Source organism: Astatotilapia calliptera, chromosome 19, assembly GCF_900246225.1.
Source record: "Astatotilapia calliptera chromosome 19, fAstCal1.2, whole genome shotgun sequence".
NCBI lineage: Eukaryota > Metazoa > Chordata > Actinopteri > Cichliformes > Cichlidae > Astatotilapia > Astatotilapia calliptera.
In genome coordinates, this window is record NC_039320.1 from 176076 (window position 1) to 195626 (window position 19551).

General features: G+C 38.8%; 1 protein-coding gene across 1 annotated transcript in view; it reads right to left on the reverse strand.

Moving 5' to 3' along the window:
* Positions 1–463: 463 nt before the first annotated feature.
* prkd1 (protein kinase D1) overlaps positions 464–19551 on the reverse strand; it is a 69619-nt gene continuing 50531 nt past the window's right edge. The window contains exons 16-21 of the mRNA XM_026151870.1: positions 18532–18693; positions 17214–17312; positions 10778–10938; positions 10426–10532; positions 4236–4321; positions 464–2046 (exon numbers count right to left, since the gene is read on the reverse strand). Coding sequence (XP_026007655.1) covers positions 1816–2046; positions 4236–4321; positions 10426–10532; positions 10778–10938; positions 17214–17312; positions 18532–18693 — 846 coding nt within the window. The 3' untranslated portion in view covers positions 464–1815. The remainder of the gene's footprint in view (positions 2047–4235; positions 4322–10425; positions 10533–10777; positions 10939–17213; positions 17313–18531; positions 18694–19551) is intronic.

Consider the following 19551-nt stretch of genomic DNA (forward strand, 5'->3'; position numbering starts at 1 on the left):
TTATTACATGAGCGCCCTGTGTTATAAGCCCCAAAAACCAAAAAAACGAAACTAAATATTTCCACAAAAAACCAGTTGAAGTAATATGTGATTGTCATTATAAGTAGGCCTTTAGATGGACCAAAGATTGGCACCAACATACATTTTGACCTGCCATTATTTTTTTTGCATTTTTTTTGCAATTTAAAAATTAAAACTTCAAGGCCCTGAGTCTTCATTGACATCCAAGAAAAGAAGAAAAAATAAAATCATATGATGATAATTTGGGGTTGAAAAATAGCGTTTGTAATGGAAGTCAATGGGCAGAAAATGGTCCCCAGGGTGATGGGTGTGGGGATTTCTGCTGCTCAGCCATTTTAGGCTGATTTAAGGAATTCACACTGGAATATTAACATTGACAGGTAAAAACTATCCTGTGGCAAGTTTGGTTATATTCCACTGAACACAGTGGAAATGGCAGCCATTTAACACATAGCAGTGGCACAAAAAGGTCCCAAGAAGGCAGGAAGGTTAAGAAATCGGAGGAAACAGGACATGTGGAGTACAAAAGAAGAAGTGGCAGACCTCAAAACTATCTACAGCAGATCATCAGTATATGAAATCATGTCATTAAGAAATAGGAAAAGATCAGTCAGTCAGATGATGGTTTTTGGGATCTTACCAAAATTTATGAAAATATGGTTGCATCAGATTTTGATGCACTATTATACTTGCCAGTGGCGTCATCATCCAGGACGACAATGATCCTAAACACATAGTCAGTATAGTAAAGCATACTTTGGTAGAAAAAGCCCCACCTGCCATGAATTGGCCTAGCCACAACCCAGACCTCAACATTACTGAAGCAGTGTGCGCACAGGTGTTTTCACCTTACATTCTGTTCCCATTCAACAGAATTCTGTTCTATAAATCACTGCACGGATCTGCCATTTCCCAAGCAAAACATAAAGAATTGAGAGATGTCTCAAGATTTCTGCCCAGTACTGTAATTTGTAGCTCTTCATGGAGAAATGACATTTTTGTTTCATAGCAACAAATTAAGGATGGAACGATTATGTTGTTTTAAATTTATTTTACTACATTTAATAAGGATAAAGATTACAAAGGGAAAAAAATTGCATGAAATAATGATCCAGTAATTACAACAGTGGATCATATGTGTCTCCACTGTATATTTCGTAATTATACTATCTTGCATGACGTTAACTTTTTTAAAGTCAAAATTAAGAAGTCATTTGAAAAATTCGCACCTCTTAATCAAAAATCAATATTGCCTTAACATAGGATTTTTGTTTTGGTATTCTGGGATAGGGTGAGTTTATCAAGGTGCTTATTCATCTACGAGATTTAAAAGGAGCAAATGTTGCATTTGTAAATTGCGAGAATAATTCTTTGAAATCAGGAAACAAAAGACTTGTAATTACATAAAAATAATTACAAGATCCTTACATATAACAATAATCTCAAATATATTTGAAAGTTCTGTGCCTTGTAAAGGTAATAAATAGTTTGAGCTTCACAACCCTATTGAAAAAAAAACTATGGGATAAATAACACAAGGACCTTCTAATTAAATACAAAATTGTTAACTCCTAATTATGCAGTGACTCTAGCATTACAGATGTAATTCTAAGAGCCTTATCTTGCAAATACGAAACAACTACTTGTTAATTAGATTAATTAGAATAAGATTCGTTATGATTTATGGAAGTAAAGTAAGGATCTAATTTTTTGTAAGTTTTCATTTTGTGCTTTTTTCATTTTGTGATAGTCATTGTTTCTCATGTTGTTTGGAAAATAAGTCTTCTTACTTCCTCATAGTTCACTCACCCTCTCACTGAGGGTCTCCAGCTCTTCCTCCTTTTCCTTGTAACGCTTCATCCCCTGTCCAACTTCACCACAGGGGCTGTTGGTTAGGTGCATGGGGTAGTCTAGGCCGCTGAGCTGGGCGTGATGATGCCATCGCAGGTCATCACTCTCATGGGTGATATAGCGCTCGTTTATCCGAGACTCAAGGTTTCTTAGATCCAGCCACATCTGGTAGTCCTGGCGGAGAAAATGAACACACCCATAGCCTAAATAATTTAATAACACCATTATCTTGTCTTTTCTCTTTTACAAAAAACACAAATAGCAAACACTTTTGAAATCAGATAATGGGTGGCTGGTTGTATTTTCTCGTTGTCTGCGTTTGTCTGAAAACTTTGTGGTGAAAGTCTGAAAACCACAAACTTTGGTTGTGGTGACAAATACATAATATATAGATAATTGTGTTCCATTTACTTCTGATTAGTGTCATTCAAAATACTATCATTTATAAGTGTACAAAGCAAGTGTACTTTCAGTTGGGACAGTGGTTAGCACTTTTGCCTTGCAGCAAGGTTTTGGGTTCACATCCACCATCTAACCAGGGACTTCCTTTATAGAGCTTCCATGTTCTCCTAATGGTTGCCCAGGTTTGCTCCAGGTACTTCAGTTTCCTCAAACAGGCCATAGGCAGTTAGTAAGGTTAACTGTTTGTTCCAAAATGCCTGTATTTGGATTTGCATGTGAAAAGTTGTCTGTTTCTCTGTGTTAGCCCTGCAACGGCCTGGCGACCTGTTCAGGGTCCTGTGATAGTTGAAAGAGAATGAAGGGATGGATATATTGTTATCTAGTGACCTCCTAAATCCCCTACTGAATTCCTTACAGAGTATTCAAATCTCTTTGCATGCCACCAGATATGTTAATACTGCAAAATTGTTTTATTAGGTCCATCATGGTTAATGGTCCAACTCATGATGTTGGACACATCCTGGACCTTGTTTTTGCTCCTGTCCTATCCTTAAACTCGCTCTTCATGTCTGTTCTACAACCAGTTTGTCTTCACAGAGGTAGATGCAAATTATCTTTAATTAGATTTGGGCAGCTAGATTTTCAACTCTGAATTGATTTAATAATCTGTGTACATTAGCCCTTGATAATGTAAAAATCCAAATTAGCTCATGCTGTAATTTCCTCCCCTTGGATGAGTGGTTATATTCATCATCACAGAACAGACTGCAGAAAAGCTGAACCAAATACAACCTTCTATGTGCACTAGCAGCACATAAAGGACCTACTAACCACATTCACTCAACTTGTAAAATATGCATAACATCCTACTTGTTTGGCTTGACTAACAATAATAAGTGCAATGCAAGCTTCCTCTTTAGCACTATCAACAGACTTTTTACGCCTGCTCTGTGCAGTTTTCCTACAACATCATCTGATGATTGTGGAAATTTCTTAATTGTTTTCCTGGCAAAAATCAGTGGAATCAGATCAAAGTTCAAGCCTGGAACCTGTCACTCTGTTTTAAAATAGTTTTTATCATACTTCTCCAATCTTCTCCAATCATCAGATCAGGATCTCCTAACTGTTCCACACTCTAAACCAGAGGTGACCACGCATCTGAGGTTGTAGCACCTAAACTTTCGAACAGTTTAGGCACTACAACTTCACGCCTAAACTGGTCCATAACTACATGAACAGATTTTCTGGCTCAGTGGGGGAAGCAAAACTGGCTGTAAACACAAAAATTGTTTGTTTGTTTTTTTTACCTACACTATATTTTCTGATTATCATCAACATAAGATATAAATCTAACAGATAGCAAATAAAATGCAGCATTAGCATTATTGTGGAATTGTGCCTCTGGTTTTTATCCCATACCAAAGTGAAATGCATTGTGATTCAACAACTAGATGTTTAATTCTTATTCACTACATATCATTCAAAGAATGTGAGATTACATGTTCTCAGCTCATTCAGTTAATTCAGTTTGGAACTTCATGTGTGTCAGAAGTCTAGTCGGGTTGCTATACCAGAATGAAATCCTTTTCACAATACAGCATTTCCTGATTACTGCAGAAGCTGTGACCTTAATGTGGCCCCACTTACTTTGCCTGCAGACAATAAAGTTTAGTTAAACAAGATGGATTAAGGTTGCTGATGTTAAGTAAACAAAAAGAAAAAAATTCCCAAAACTCCAAAATGTTTTTACATGCTACACATATGGGGTTAATGAAAGCTCTAAATCTTAACTGAAACAGTAATCATATAAAGTGAACCCTTTATATGATTTGGATGATGCTATATTAATCTGAAATGTATTATTGACTGATTCTTGATTGTTATGTTACAGATTTGTATTGAACTTGAAAAATGCTCCCAAATTGATTTTAATGGAGTTATTCAAATGACTGATTTCCTACCTGCAACCAGGGGTGGCTTAGTGTCTTGTCAACACTATATCTCTTTCTCATCTTCACTTGCAGCAAGTTGTTGATCAGGTCAATCGCTGCATGGAGGAATACAAGAATGTAAGAAAGAAAGAACATAGGGAACACAGGGGGAGAATGGAAGTGCAGAGTATTAGTAGGAGGAGAATTTGGGGTTGAGGCCCACCCATGGTCATGGGCCAGTCAGGGCTAATGAGCAAAGCTAACATGATGTTAACCTCTCTTTAGGGGTCAGTGGTCTGAACAGCTCTGGGACCCCAAGGCCCCTCAGGTCTACAGAGGCCTCCATCACTTGGTATTATGCACATGAATGGACTACCATATGAACCCACCCCCCCTACAAACCTAAGATCCTCATTCCACAAACTGATGGACTCTCCTAGTTCTTCAAGTTTCTTTACCACATACATTCACCTCTCCTTAACTCCTCAGCAGCACTGGCTCTCTCCTGTTTCCCAGACCTGTCTCATGACCTCATAATTTGGATAATCCAAACCAAAGGCCAAAGAATAACAATGTTAGTTTACAGTCATTCTAAACAGTTATTGAACTGCAGTGTTTAGTCTCACAAGAAACCTGATTTAAAGACATACAACTGTGAATAAATAATGAGAAATAGTTTATTGTTATTACTTGACCAGATCGACATCCCAGGGACACCTTTTATACCCTATCCATACCCTATTTTGAAATGTAGTTGTTTCCTTACTTTTAAGCTAAATCCACCTAAAGTATAGATTTCAGAAAATTCTGTCATGTAGATATAGAATATTTGATTCCTGTGTTGACAAGGGGTTCAGAGAAGAGTGGAGAGGGCAGTGGGGAAGAGAAGGGCATGGATGTGTGAATTTCTTGGTGACATTTGGAAAAACATCTATAAAGTTCTCAGTCATCCAGGTTATGGTTATATCTAAGGAGGTTGGAAAGAAAGCAACTGGACTTTTTTCCACAAAACTTAAAGAAGTCAGAAGGGCCCCAAAACAAACAAAGCAAAACAAAAACAAATCCTATTAAAGAGATCAAAAGTTTTGAAACTAAGATTAACCAGAATTATATAAAGAGAAAGGTATGGAAAAGAAAAGGAACTTCTCATGCCGTCAAGCAGATCATCTGTCAAACATGGTGGAGCCAATGCTATGTCATGGTCATGTATAACTGCCATTGGAACTAGGTCATTAGTATTTGTTAATCCTGATAAAAGTAGCAGAATGACTCCTGAAGTGTTAAGGCCGATACTCTACTGACAGACCTGGTAGAGCATTTCAAAAGAGCAACAACATTTGTTGATATCTATGGACTCTAGACTTCAATCAGTCACTGACTGCAAAGGCTTTTCATCACAGTATTAAAAACAATTCTCATGTTTAAAGCTATCTTAGATTGTCATTTTGAGCCCTATAAAATAGCTAAAATGAAAATAACTATAATCCCTGAAATAATATCTGCAACATTTTGTTAAATGCCTTAAATTAAATATTTAAAAGCTGCACTCTATGGTGATGTGCAGAGAATAACAAAATCTGTGTCAAATATTTATGGTCCTAAATAAACCTAAATATGAAGTAGTGCAATCCCAGTGAAAGAGAGGATATGAACTGTATATAACTGTAAATGATAAATTATACAACATATATCTCTCATGTAGTGTGATATGCATATGTAGGAATTAAACATTTTTTTAAAACAAATGAATGAATTGTAAAATGCAAACAATTTAAATAATTGTCAATAATTAAATCAACTTTAATTAATATTTTCCCTATTGTTGCCTCTCCAAGGAATCCTTTATCGCTTTTATTTGGATCAAAGGAAGTGAACTAGGTTCACAATAGATTATGCCTTCTAACTGGGTAGATACATATACCTGAAGTTTACCAGACTTTGTGCTATATTGTAATTCTCAAGTGTTCCCTTAACTTTTTTGAGCAGTGTACAAAATATCCTTGCACTAATGTGTGAACACAGTGCTCTGTCTTTGGTCTTTCTTTTCCGTTTATCACAAATAGACCTGCTACTAGAGAGCTCGGTCTTTTCTCTTTGCAATTTACGATTTAGAAATGAGGATTGCATCATCATTAAAAGCTGCAGATATTAAAAAAGTTATTAGTGTATACTTCTGTTAATTTTGGCTGCTTCTTTATATCAATTATATTTTATAAATGTACTAGTATAATATCATCTGAAGCCCCAGCATGCTTTAAAAACAACTTGTATTATTTGGGATGTGCAAGAAGGTTGGCTAATGCAATCTTATTGAGTCTCAGGTAATGGCAGTTAAAGAGTAGCACCTTCATCAATGAATGGGTAACAAGTGTCCCCTTCATTAAGGTGCAGAATTGTAGTCAGAGTTTCATGACTGCACCACCAGCTACAAAAAAGAAGCATACAAAGTTTTTGCCCCATAAAGGGCTCAATGGCAATACCTTAGAGGGTACCACTAAGGTAATGCTGGTATATAATGGCACAGTGATGTGCCATTATACCTTTAAAGGTAAAACAAAATACTTTTTTCCTGGGGGAGGAAGACTACCTCTGCATGACCATAAATGTGGTAGACTTTCAAAACTTTATTTCATCTCCATTTAAAAACTTGAATTGTGTATGCTTGTAGGCAAAAGGGTCTTATTTAAAACTGATCTTTGCAAACGCACATTTCTTGGCGCACTTAGAGTTTATTCCCTGACATTTAATCCTCCTGTGGCCAACAGAAATGGCTTGTATTTATTTTGAAGCACAGCTCAAGTCATTCTGGCAGCATGAGGAGGTGGAGGGAAGGTTAAGAGCACTTCGGGGATCCGGTTTAGGAGTGAGTGAGTCAGGCGATTTTAAATCTGTCTCATAGTCAACAGGACAATTCCAGCCAACACACACGGCAGACACATTTAGAGACAATGACGGCAACAACATGAGTCATACAGCAGCAGAGAATGGCTTGAACTGATTTCAAGGAAATGTTGGAGTTATTATACTGCAACATAAAACATAATTACCTCTGCTTGTATGCTGTCATACATGGTGTCATACAGAAAGATGAAACAAGCAATTCATCTTTGATCACACATTCAACATTTCAGTCAGTCTCGCAGACATGAATCTGCCTGTTTAATATATTCTAATTTAAAAATCCAGACATAGAAATAAACAGGTATTGGTCTCTAAATTTTGAAGCTTTGGTATTAATGCTTTGGCTGCTGTTTTGTTAGTTTTAGTGTCAGAAGCAGTGTTGGGAAGGTTACTTTTAAAATGTATTCCATTACAGAATACAGAATACATGCCCTAAAATGTATTCTGTAACGTATTCCGTTACGTTACTCAATGAGAGTAACATATTCTGAATACTTTGGATTACTTAACATACTATCTTACATTTTACAACTACGTGAATGTACTATTGCTGTGATTTATTACTATTACTGAAGGTCCGCGGCTCCGAACCGTAGTAAAGGGACCTCTGACTAATATGGGTTCCGTGTCGGGCTCGTAGCCGAAAAATAGCTTTACTTTGTTGTCTGGGTCAACTCTGTTTACGAGAGACAGAGAGAGGTGTTGAAAGGCTGCTCCAACGGAACTTATTGTTTCGGAGGAAAACACGAACAAAGCGTACAGTCGAGTCTTAATAGCTTACTTACAACTGGGCTCGTCAGGCACTCTTCTTGGCTGCAGTGGTTATTATTATATTTACATGCTTCCAGCTCCCGTTTTTGCTCGATGACAACTCGTACCTTTCGACTCTCCTTTTTCTCCCACCTCGCGCTCACAGACACATAACGAGTATGGCAGTCCATTCTCCCTGCAGCACGGACTACACTGCCTATGATGCTACATTCTGCATTCTGCCTATTAGCTTAGCACAACAACAACAACAAAAAGGCGCTCTCTCACCCAGGAAACACGCAGAGCGAAAGCGTCACCCTGTAACCATGGCAACCGCAACGCTGCCGCCTGGAACTACAGAACGTAGCTGTCAAACAAAACCGAAACAGTCCTGACCCACCACAATATGAAACAGGAAAGTACCGCAGTGTAATCCATTTATTTCAACAAAGTAACTGTATTCTGAATACCACCTTTTTAAACGGTAACTGTAACGGAATACAGTTACTCATATTTTGTATTTTAAATACGTAACGGCGGTACATGTATTCCGTTACTCCCAAACACTGGTCAAAAGTGACTATGGTCGTGTCCAAATTCATGGGCTGCATCCTCCTGAGGCCGCATTTGTAGACCGATTACGTCACAGCGACGCGCCGAAGGCTGTCCAAATTCGTAGACTCCTCCGAATGCAGCCGACAAATGCGTCCTCCTTTTCCCCAAATTTGAAGGATGGGTCGGGTGTGTCCTTCGTGGCCCACCATATCCCAGAATTCATAGCGCGGCCCAGCCAAACTCCAGTTTCCAACAATGGCGGCCGCTACTAAGTTTTAAAATTACTCATACTAATCTTTCTGGGTCACAAAATAAACTTTTAACATTTTTTTAGGCGAGAAAGTAGCTGTGTAAACATCAAATATCTGCTCGGTTTATCAAGATATCGCATATTTGCAAAAGTGCTTTGACGTTTTCGGAGACGTCTGCTACCCACCAGCTCGATAGCTAACCGGGAGCTCGAGGGTCACTGATGCGGCCGAGAACGGCACAACTCCCGGCACATCATTTTCAGATCACCGCGGACTTTCGCTACTCGGGTTAAGTCACTTAGAAAACCTAAAAATGTTATTGTTGGGCTTTTTTCAGTGTTTTGTTTGTTCGTGAGTAAATCGGTTTGGCTGAGATTAAAGTTATTAGATTAGATAAAATAAAACTTTATTAATCCCCCGGGTGGGTCCCTCCTTGGTTTTTACACAGCTGACTAAACGTCAAATAGAAAACTGATTAAACAGAAGTATGAGACGGTCGAGAATTTACGCCAGTGTCCTGTTATATTTTAGATAGCAAGGAGCAGACAGCTGAGTTTATTAAACTCCACCGAGACAGCGGTGACACTAATCAGAAGGCTAGACCATCCAATTTCCCCAGCCGTTTCCGGCCTACCCGACCTTCTGACGACCCGGCCCACGTAGACCGCGAAGGCTGGGTCCTCAGCCCATGAATTTGGACACGACCTATATTTGGATAAGATTCCAGAGTGCCATGTCATAAGCTAAGGCTAGCAAGCTCTGTTAGCAACTAGTGTCCATAACATACAAGCTAATGACAGGCTAATAAAATACCAAAACTAGAGCACTGATTTCTTTGACAGTCTGAACCTTGCAACTATTTTTCTCAGATAATTCCAGTAAAAATGCTTTAGAAGAAACTGACACCAGCAATGTTCAGCTCATCTTTGAAACCAGGGAAGCTATCCTCTGCTGGCTGAAAGAATAGGCTTCTTTATTAGTGATGCATGCATTAACCTAGCTTGTTGCGCCCCTCTGCAGCCCCTAATCTCTTTGAAGTGGTAGTGAAGGAGTGTTCAGCTGTTGCTAATTGACCACACCTAGTCAGGTGTGGATAAAGGCATATATGAGGCAGGCTTTCATGGAGGCACAGTAGTCTCTGTTTTAGTATTACCAGCTATTTTAGCTAATGTGTTACATAAATAATAAAAGGTGCTATATATAATAATAAAACCTCTTCTCATTTAAATTCTGGTATTAGTCTCCATATTTGTCATGGCTGCGGCAACAGACATGTGGAATGATAGAAGAATGAGGACCCAAATGCAGACACGGATGCAGGAGAATGTTTTGAACGGACAGCGAGGCTTCGGCTGAACAATACTGCAAACCGGTGGAACAGAGAAAACTAACAACACCTAAACTTGGGAAAACTAAGCACAACATGTAACCTGAGGGTGGAGCAGAACCGGGGGATGAGGAACTGGGAAACAGGGAAAGCTGACAGAGATAACGCTGAGGCAACATAGGGAAGACACGCAGAGGTAACACAGGTGGACCAGTAACAAGCAGAAGAAAACACAGGGCTTGAGCCAGGCCGTAAAACATAAATGGGGGCTCGTCCAGGATAGTTTGGACATTTTTGTGGAGAGATATATATGACAATTATGTCACAAATAGATGTTACTCATCATGTCAGATCTTTTTTGAATGAAGTAGGTTTTCTGTGGGTTAGCTTTAGGTCTTGTAGACTTCTGGTTGAGAGGCTCAGCAACATGCCACACCTTCTTGGGAGATTTTTTTCCAGGGGTGAGGGGGGTACATGAAGGCTGCATTCTGGATCTGATCATTAATATCTTCATCTTCATTGAAAGGGAACGTCCCACTGAGACTGCAAAAACATAAATACTTTTAGTTTTTTGCACATTTATCACTAATCTTTTCATAATAATAGAAATTCATTAAAGTATAGATAGTATCCTATAGATGTTACATTGTGTTTACAGTAACACAACTAAAAAAGGAGAAGGATGAGATAAAGGAAAAACTCAGAAATAGACAAGCAGAAAGAAGAATACAATTTTAAACCAAAATCTACTCAGACTATTATGTTTATCAGTAAAGGTATCATCCTACCTGACATAGATGATGACTCCAACTGACCACATGTCCAGAGAGCGGTTGTAGCCTTTATTTCTCAGAACTTCAGGAGCAAGATATGCTGGTGTTCCGACCACTGAACGCCTGAATGACTTCTCACCAATGATTCGAGCAAACCCAAAATCACACAGCTTCACCTGCAGCAGGAGCAATATAAATTACTAAAGCTGTTAGTAGTGGAGGTAAAAGTAAAACAATGTAAAAGCTGGCTGGTCATTTCACAGCATTATATCTATGGTCTTAACCTACACAACTGTCAGACTGGTAATACTAGACTATAGCAGTGATATGTAGTAAAAACATGGGGTTTGTCACAAAAAATGTCTAAAACAGTCAATTTTTCTGTGTAGTGTGACACATTTGACATTCATTTGTCTTTATAATGTGAGGCTTATCAGTGTCTTGGACAGGAATTTATTACTCTTTAACCACCTGATCTAACATAGTAACCATCTAGCCAGAAAGAAATATCATGTAGCCAGAACCTGGTGTTAGTATTTAAATGGACATGTGGATTGATTCTAAGTGTAACGAAGCTACTAAAAGTTAAAAAAAAAACTGTTGGCTGTTAGCTTGCTGGATGATTCACTCACACTCAGGAGGAAGATGGAAATTATTATGGATATGTTGGCTCTTTTCAAGGTTGTGATGAATCATTTCTCTTTTGCAGACCTAAACATGCAATCTCACATCGTTGTCTAAATGTATTTCGAGTTGTTTCATGGGCTGTCTCTCCATCCTGATACATCCTGATACTCAAATACTGAGACTTAGTTTTGGAGTCTTAATGTAGGAAAAATCAATAACTATTTATCGAGCAATAACCACACAAGGTGGTTTCAGTGGATATCAAAATTGTCTCTCTGTAAGGTTGTAGAACCACATGGATTTATCAGGTTATGTCAGGGGTCACCAACCTTTTTGAAAGTGAGAGCTACTTCTTGGGTACCGATTAATGTGAAGGGCTACCAGTTTGACACACACTTCTCAAATAACAAATTTCCTCAGTTTAACTTAATTATGTGTTATCATTAATAATTAATGATATTCATCTATGTACGGACACTAATTATGTTAATTATTTTTCACCATAATTATAAAGAATGCAATTAGGAAACAAGGTAGGAAACATAAATATCAATATGCAACGCTTTATTTCTATATATCTCTGCAAGTATTTACATTTTGAAGTGATCACTTCTACAACATTTTCACTTACCACTAACAAATTTTAACAAATCATGCACTGTTACATACATTATTTTTGTATGCATGTAACATACAAAAAATCAACTTTCAAATTTTACAGAACTTTTCACCAAATTGGCAGCATTTTAAAGCAAATTGTCACATGTTACACTTAACAAACACATTTGTTTTTCAATAATTAAATTCAACTTTGACATGACACTGTAATGTTGCCACTGAGAACATCTAATATGGCTTTCTTTGTCTGTTAGTGGGAAACCTGGCATTGCATGCTCTTCACCAGTGTGTTGTAATCTGGGGTATAACTTGACACTGCAACTCTGAGTGAGTCTTGCAGATGTGCATCGGAGAGGCGTGTTCTGTGTTTGTTCTTGATGAAGTTCATGTCAGAAAAGGCTGATTCACAAAGATAGGTTGAACCAAACAGGCTGGCAACCTTCATAGCTGCTGTGCACACACCACTGTACTTTTCTGTGTCAACAAGGCACCAAAAGTTTGGTGCACCCAGATAGGCTTTGAGGTGGACGTCATTTTGCAATGTTACAATTTCGATTTCCACCTGTCCAGCATCCAAGCTGAACATTGAACTTAGTTGCTCAGCAATGCATGTTGTGTCCACATTCATGAAAGGATTGGAAACAAATGAGACACATGGCTCAAGCTGATCAAGGTCACAAAACCTGTTCTCAAACTCTTGACCAAGTCGGTTTATGACTTGAGTGTACTTTTCTGCAACTTTGTCAAAAGTCTCAGATGCAGAAGCATTGTCTTTCAGCACCATCTGCACAGAGGGAAAGTGCAGCACCTTTTTTCTCTGTAAATGCACAGAGAAAATGTTCATCTGGGCTTTAAATCCATTTAAAGCACTAATCATGTCAGCAACAGTCTTACCTTTGCCTTGCAGCTCACAGTTCAAATGGTTCAGTTTCCCAGTAATGTCTGTTAAAAACGCAAGGTCAAGTGTCCACTCAGTGTCCTCCAGCAGAGATGTGTCTTCCCCTTTGGATTGCATGAACTCCTTGATTTCACCCAAAAGTGACAAAAAACGAAGCAAAATCCGTCCCCTGCTGAGCCATCGGATTTCCGTATGTAGTATCAGGTCACCATATTCAGCTGACAGCTCCTCCAATAGCACCTTGAATGTTCTGTGCTGTTTAGCTCTGGAGCGGATGCTGTTTATGATCTTCACGACGGGAGTCATGACGTGCTCGAAGCCGATCACCTTTGCGCATAACGCCTGCTGGTGAATGATGCAGTGGTAATGCATGAAGTTTGGGAACTCTGTGTCACCTTTACAGTGAGCGATGAATCCCGTATGTCGGCCGATCATAGCAGGAGCCCCGTCGGTAGTCACTGATACCAGCTTTTCCAACGGTACCTTTTTCTTCGCGAAAAACTCCTTCACCGCGTTATAGATGTCAACTCCCTTCGTTGTTGTCTTTAGCGGCAGTAGTGTCAGAAGTTCTTCTTTTGTGGAGAAACCATCAAATACCATCCGGATAAAGACCACCAGCTGTGCTGTACTGCTGCTGTCGACGGACTCGTCACACTGGATGCTAAACCAACTGCACTTTGCCAGATCCTGATCCAACTGATCGGCCAAGTTCCCGGACATAGCCGACACTCTTCTAACAATTGTAGTTGCCCCCAGCTGGACATCAGAGAGAGTGGAGATTACATCGTTTCCATATTTCTCGTCTTTAAGCACAGTTTTTGCAATTATCATCATTGCTTCTTTGAAATACTCCCCGTCTAAAAATGCCTTCTTTTTCTTAATCATGAAATGTGTAGCTCTAAATGAGGCTTCGGTTGCTTTTTGAGAGTTTTTCACCGGTCTCGTGAAAAAAGACTGCTGTTTGCTCAAACCTGCCTTTAATTCGCGGGCCTTTTCCGCTCGCAGTGTGCTGCCCTTTGGATAGTTAGCATGGTAGCTTGTGTGACACGTTCGGAAATGTCTCTCCACGTTGTGCCGCTTTGCCGTTGCCACAGTTGCCCCGCAAATGAGACACACGCATGAATCTTTCACAGAGGTAAAAAAGAACTCTTCCTCTCATTCACTGTGAAAATTATATGTATCCTTCCTTTTTTCCGCCATGTTTTCCTCATCTCCTCACCTTTGCCTTTGCTGGTCTTCACGGCAACTGTTTCCGTGGAGACCAGCTAGCACTAAATATTAGATCATGATCTAATATTTAATAATAAACATTTTTTTTATATATTATCTCTAACAAATTAACGCCAATGCAATTGTGATTAAAAAAAAAAATAGCAAGAAAAAATAAAAATAGATGCAGCTTACTGGTAAGTTGTTATGGTGAGCTATTTTTAGAACAGGCCCGCGGGCGACTCATGTGGTCCTTGCGGGCGACCTGGTGCCTGCGGGCACCGTGTTGGTGACCCCTGGGTTATGTGATATAGTGACATTGTTGCATCTCATCAATCAGCATCTGGGCAGAGCATTTTCAAACTTTAGTGTTCTTCCAGAATTCAGGAAATTCAGTTTTTCACCCTAACCTATTCCCACACCTGTGGTCATAACTAAAAATGGTAGGCTGATGAAACTGGCACATTATATGAATGAATAGTTATACTAAATGTTTACATATGCATTGCTTGGTTTTGGTTTCTAAAAATTACATTTGATGCCTGGAAATTTGAGATGCTCTAGTCACCTGAAACCATCTCAAGTGATGCAAATTATTTTTAGGCATACATCAGATGCATCAACTAAGTCATACTTGTGTTTTTAATTTATTTCTATATTAAATATAACACATAAAAACTTAACTTATAACTTTTAGCATAGTAGAGCTCAGTAGTCACAGAGCCACAGTGATCTAGCAGATCTTCTAGCAGTAGTTTACCTCATTTTTAGAGCTTTTCAAACTATAAATAATGTGATTTTACCGTGTTTTATGACCTTATAGTACTTCCCACCAAAAAAGAAATATCATATGTTCATAGTTTTCAGTCACATTATTGACTGAATTGACTATTATTCTCTAGCTGACAAAAATTTACTCCATTATGACAGACAAAACTGGACAAAAATGTTTTGGGAGGTCTTGGATCATCTATCCGTGGAGGAAAAACAATAATATACAGAGAAACTATGAATTTTACAGACTTGTGATCCATACCCCCCCCCCCCCCCCCCCCAAGCGACTTTATTTCAAAGTACAGACAATTACATGTATTTTTAAATATTCTTTGTGCATTTTTCTGGATAGGTAAATTATGCCGCCATGTGGAACAAGAAATTGTTCAGCGTTCAAATAAAGGTAAGCGCTACATAGACACGTAAATCTTTCATTTTGACATTTGCTGACTTGCACTTTTATAGTGTAGAACCAGAGAAGTTACTATAGTATTCATTTGTCACATAAATGTTATGTCATAACAATAAAGCTGAGTGAGTATTTTTCCATTGTCAGGCTAGGAATGTGTTTTCTCTCTATATGATTCAAAATATCAAACTTGAGTTCAAACTTTTTGACCTACTTAATATTCCTTTCTTAACATATGCTAAATATATTGTTAGCTTTCTAGCTACCTGTAGCACAAACTAACTGTGTACATTAGTTATATAGACTAAACAGAACTGTAACTGACAGTTTTATTCAGCTATGCCAACAACATCTCTCTTTCTCCCAGTCGTATTAAACTAGTTTACATACTTTCTCTTTACTAACACAGACATAAATCTGATGCCAATTACCTCAACTGATTCTGAGAAAGATAAAAAAAGAGGATTTTGATAAAAGTCATATTATTCTTTAAAATTATTGATTTCACTTGTTTATGGCAACCGGCTGACACGCGAACGTTAACACATCTCTTCCAAACGGAGCCAGATATTTGTATTTTGTTTGTTTCATGATATTTCAGAGGAACAGGCTGTGCAGATGATACACACTAAGTATCATGTGAGGAATTATGAGCCAAACAGCTAAATGATGCATCACTAGAGTTAACAGTTAGTCTGTCTGACACTAACAGCTATTTCTAAAGACCGAACACTGAAGGAAGCTGCTAATAGTTACACTGACAGCTAATGGAGTGTCTATGTCCAACTTTTATTGCTTGCATCCACAAATACTAATACGTGTGCGTGTTTTGTATTTTCTGTTTCTATCACTGCATAACTTCACTCTTTCTGCAGCTCGGAACTCAACACACATCATTTTTTTTACTACTGTTGTTTGCCAGTGTTGTCAAGACATGCAAATTTTTCTGTAGATAATTCAGATAAAATTAGAAATTAGAAGAATTCTGACACAACTTTTAAACAGCTATACTAAAAGTTACAAGATATTAATAACTGAGAATTTGAAACCTTTAACAGATTATTTGCATAAGCCTGAATAAAGGTAGTCAATATTATCTAAACGGTGCAGGACCTGGGTGGAAACACAACATCTATTTAACAGTCTCACAAATATCATCTTCAGCCTTAGCAAAAACATCTACTTGACAGAGCAGTTCTATTACTATTACATATTGTCATGAATAATATGCAGAACCAAGGCTGAATCATGATAGAGCACCTGCAGCAACACGCCAGCAGCTGAATTGAGAAAAACAGTGAGTGCTGATGAGGATATTGGGTTTAATGTTTAAAACATTAAGATAGTAATACTCCATTTCAGTCCACCATACAATGCCTGAAAGATACGCTTTGTGCCTTGCTTTCCCAACTGGCTTCAGCAAGTTCAGGTTCAGAACATGCTTGCTCTGTTGATCTGATTGTTTGAGGTTTACCTAGGATAACTGACTTCTTTTGGAAGCGCTTGCATTTTTCCACTGAAAACTTCGTCACAAACACTTTAATCAACTGGCTCCTTTCGATGTAGAGGAGTAGCGAGTCTACTCTAACCCCATCGCTGATTGCGAAGCTCTTTAAGGGAGAGGCAGCTTGTATCCATGATCTTGTTGTTCTGGTCATTACCCAGAGTTCGTGTGCATAGTTGAGGGTGAGAACGTAGATCAACGGGTAAATACAGAGCTTATACTCTCAGCTCTCCCTTCACCACGATGCACTGGTACAACACCCACATCACCGCAGCCACAGCCACAGCCCCAATCTGTCTGCTGATCTCCCATTTCCCTCACTCGTGAACAAGACCCCGAGATACTTACACTTAGGGTGGATACACATCTCCATTTGAAAAACAGGTACTGTCCAAGCACATAAACATACTACCTGGGGGAAAGAGTCTGCAGAAGCCAGCAGGACGTTTTCAGGTTTCAGATCACAGTGGACAATGTTCTTGAAGTGGAGATGACGCAACGCCACCAAGATCTGACAGTGAGACAGAAAAACACAGATTGCATTTGCTATAATAATGTTGGACCTCTTGTCAAACACTCAATGCTAATGGCACCGGTCAGGCAGTAAATCTATGCAAGGGGAACACTAAAATACTATGATCAGGCCGTAATTCAATTCAATTCAGTTTTAATTTCAATTTTAGTCCCCAGTCAAAAGTACAAACATAACTGACAAAAGCACAATGCAACATAACACAAATGAGACTCACTTACTGTCTGAACTTTACAACCTCCCTTTGAGATGCTCTGCCAGGCCTTTACTGAATCCATCTTTAGTTACTGCTGGTTTGCGAGTCTCTGCCTTCAATTATGTTCTATTCGTTTTCTTACCCATTGTTCATGTGCACAGTGAAGTGTCTGATCAGTGTTGCATCATTTGGCTGAATGTGAGCAGAGATTATAGACCTATACAATCAGAATTTTTCCAGTAATTCCTATCAGCAGTAACATGATTATTAAACACTCTAAGCTCAGGAGGTAGAGCAGGTCACCTACTGATCGGAAGGTTGGTGGTCCGATCCTTGGCTCCTCCAATCTGCATATCAAGTATCCTTGTGCAAGATACTAACCTAAAGTTGCTCTCCGATGCAGCTATTGGAGTATGAATGTGTGTAAATGTACTGAGAAAGCACTAAGTTCAGAGAAAGTGCTGGTGAGAATGGGTGTGATTGGGTCAATCAATCAATCAATCAATCAATCAATCAATCAATCAATCAATCAAGGCTTTATTCGCCACGTGCAGTGAAATAGGATTCCCCCCCCCCCGACCTTACACACACAACACAGACATCACATGGGGATACAGGTCGGAGATCGTTAGCATTACATAAATGTCCACAGCACAACATTATGGAACACGTGACAAGCCACAGGGTTGGGTGGGGGGTGAGGAGTAATCCACAGCAAACACAGTAGCCATCCTGCCCAGCGCTACCATTCCAGCGCGGGCTCAGACCCACCGTGTTCCCAGGAGGGAACAAGCATCGAAGGCGTTGTACAGAGTGCTTTGAGTACTCCAGGAGAGTAGAAAGGCGCTATATAAGAATCAATCCATTTACCATTTGTCCTGGATGTTGTCACTGGATTTTTCTTAATTAACAAAGGCTAAATTTATGGACCCAAACCTTTGTGACTTTGTTTTTACAGTTAGGGTCAGACAGGGTGATGTTATAATTGAGGCAAAGTATCACCTGTGTCACCAGGAACTTTGTGATCCTCTCAGGAAGTCGGCCTTTCTCACTGGACAGGATCATCTCCAACATGTCTCCATGAAGCTTCTCCATGACCACAAACACTCGCTCTGGTGTCTCAAACATACAGTCCAGGTTGACCACCCCTGGATGATGCAGGCTCTGAAAGGACAAGAGAGATCAGTTTAGACAGTTTAAGAACAGTTTACAATCTCCTGGGTGGGAGATTCAGTTAAAGATTTTTAAAATTGGATTTCTTCAGGTGAACCTACCATATTTGGTAATAAAAATGCTTTAATCCTAAGTATTTACTATGAATTGCATACTTTTTAGCATTTATGTTATTTGTATGCAGTGATGGTTTAATTAAACTGGAATACAGATTAAGATGAATTGTGAATAGAGTTATGTCCACATCTAAATTTAACAACACAAGCACCTTCTTCTTCATTTTAACCCTTGCATGCTTTTTGGGACAAATTGGACCTGTTTTGTTTTTTGACACCAGAAGAACTAGGTGTACTTCTTTTATTCTGAAATTTGATGGTTTAAAGTTCAAATATGATATTAATGAAACATTTTATACAGTTTTAAAGGTGGTAAAAATATTTGTACACTGAGGCTGTTTCAGTTTGACTGAACGAAAATCAACGAGTTTGAGGATTCTTGAAACTCTGAAAACTGTACATGCCATGTCTTTGTAACATTTTTAAGGGACAGTGATAACAGACTTCAAGAGTTACCCTGACACTGTCACAAGAACTGTCTGTGTTCTCACTGCATGTGTCTAGGTTCCAATGACAGGCACCTAAAGGTCTTTGAAGTGTTATGGGTGAGTCTCAAAACAGTGAAATAGTAAAACAGCACAGGACTGATCACATATGATGCACATGAGGAACAGAAGTCAGACGTCAGAGACTGCCATGACACAAACACAATATGTAACAAAATAATCTAACACGTTACAGTCTTTTATCCTAATCTGAGATTAAAACAGAGATCTAATGAGGGGTTTTACAT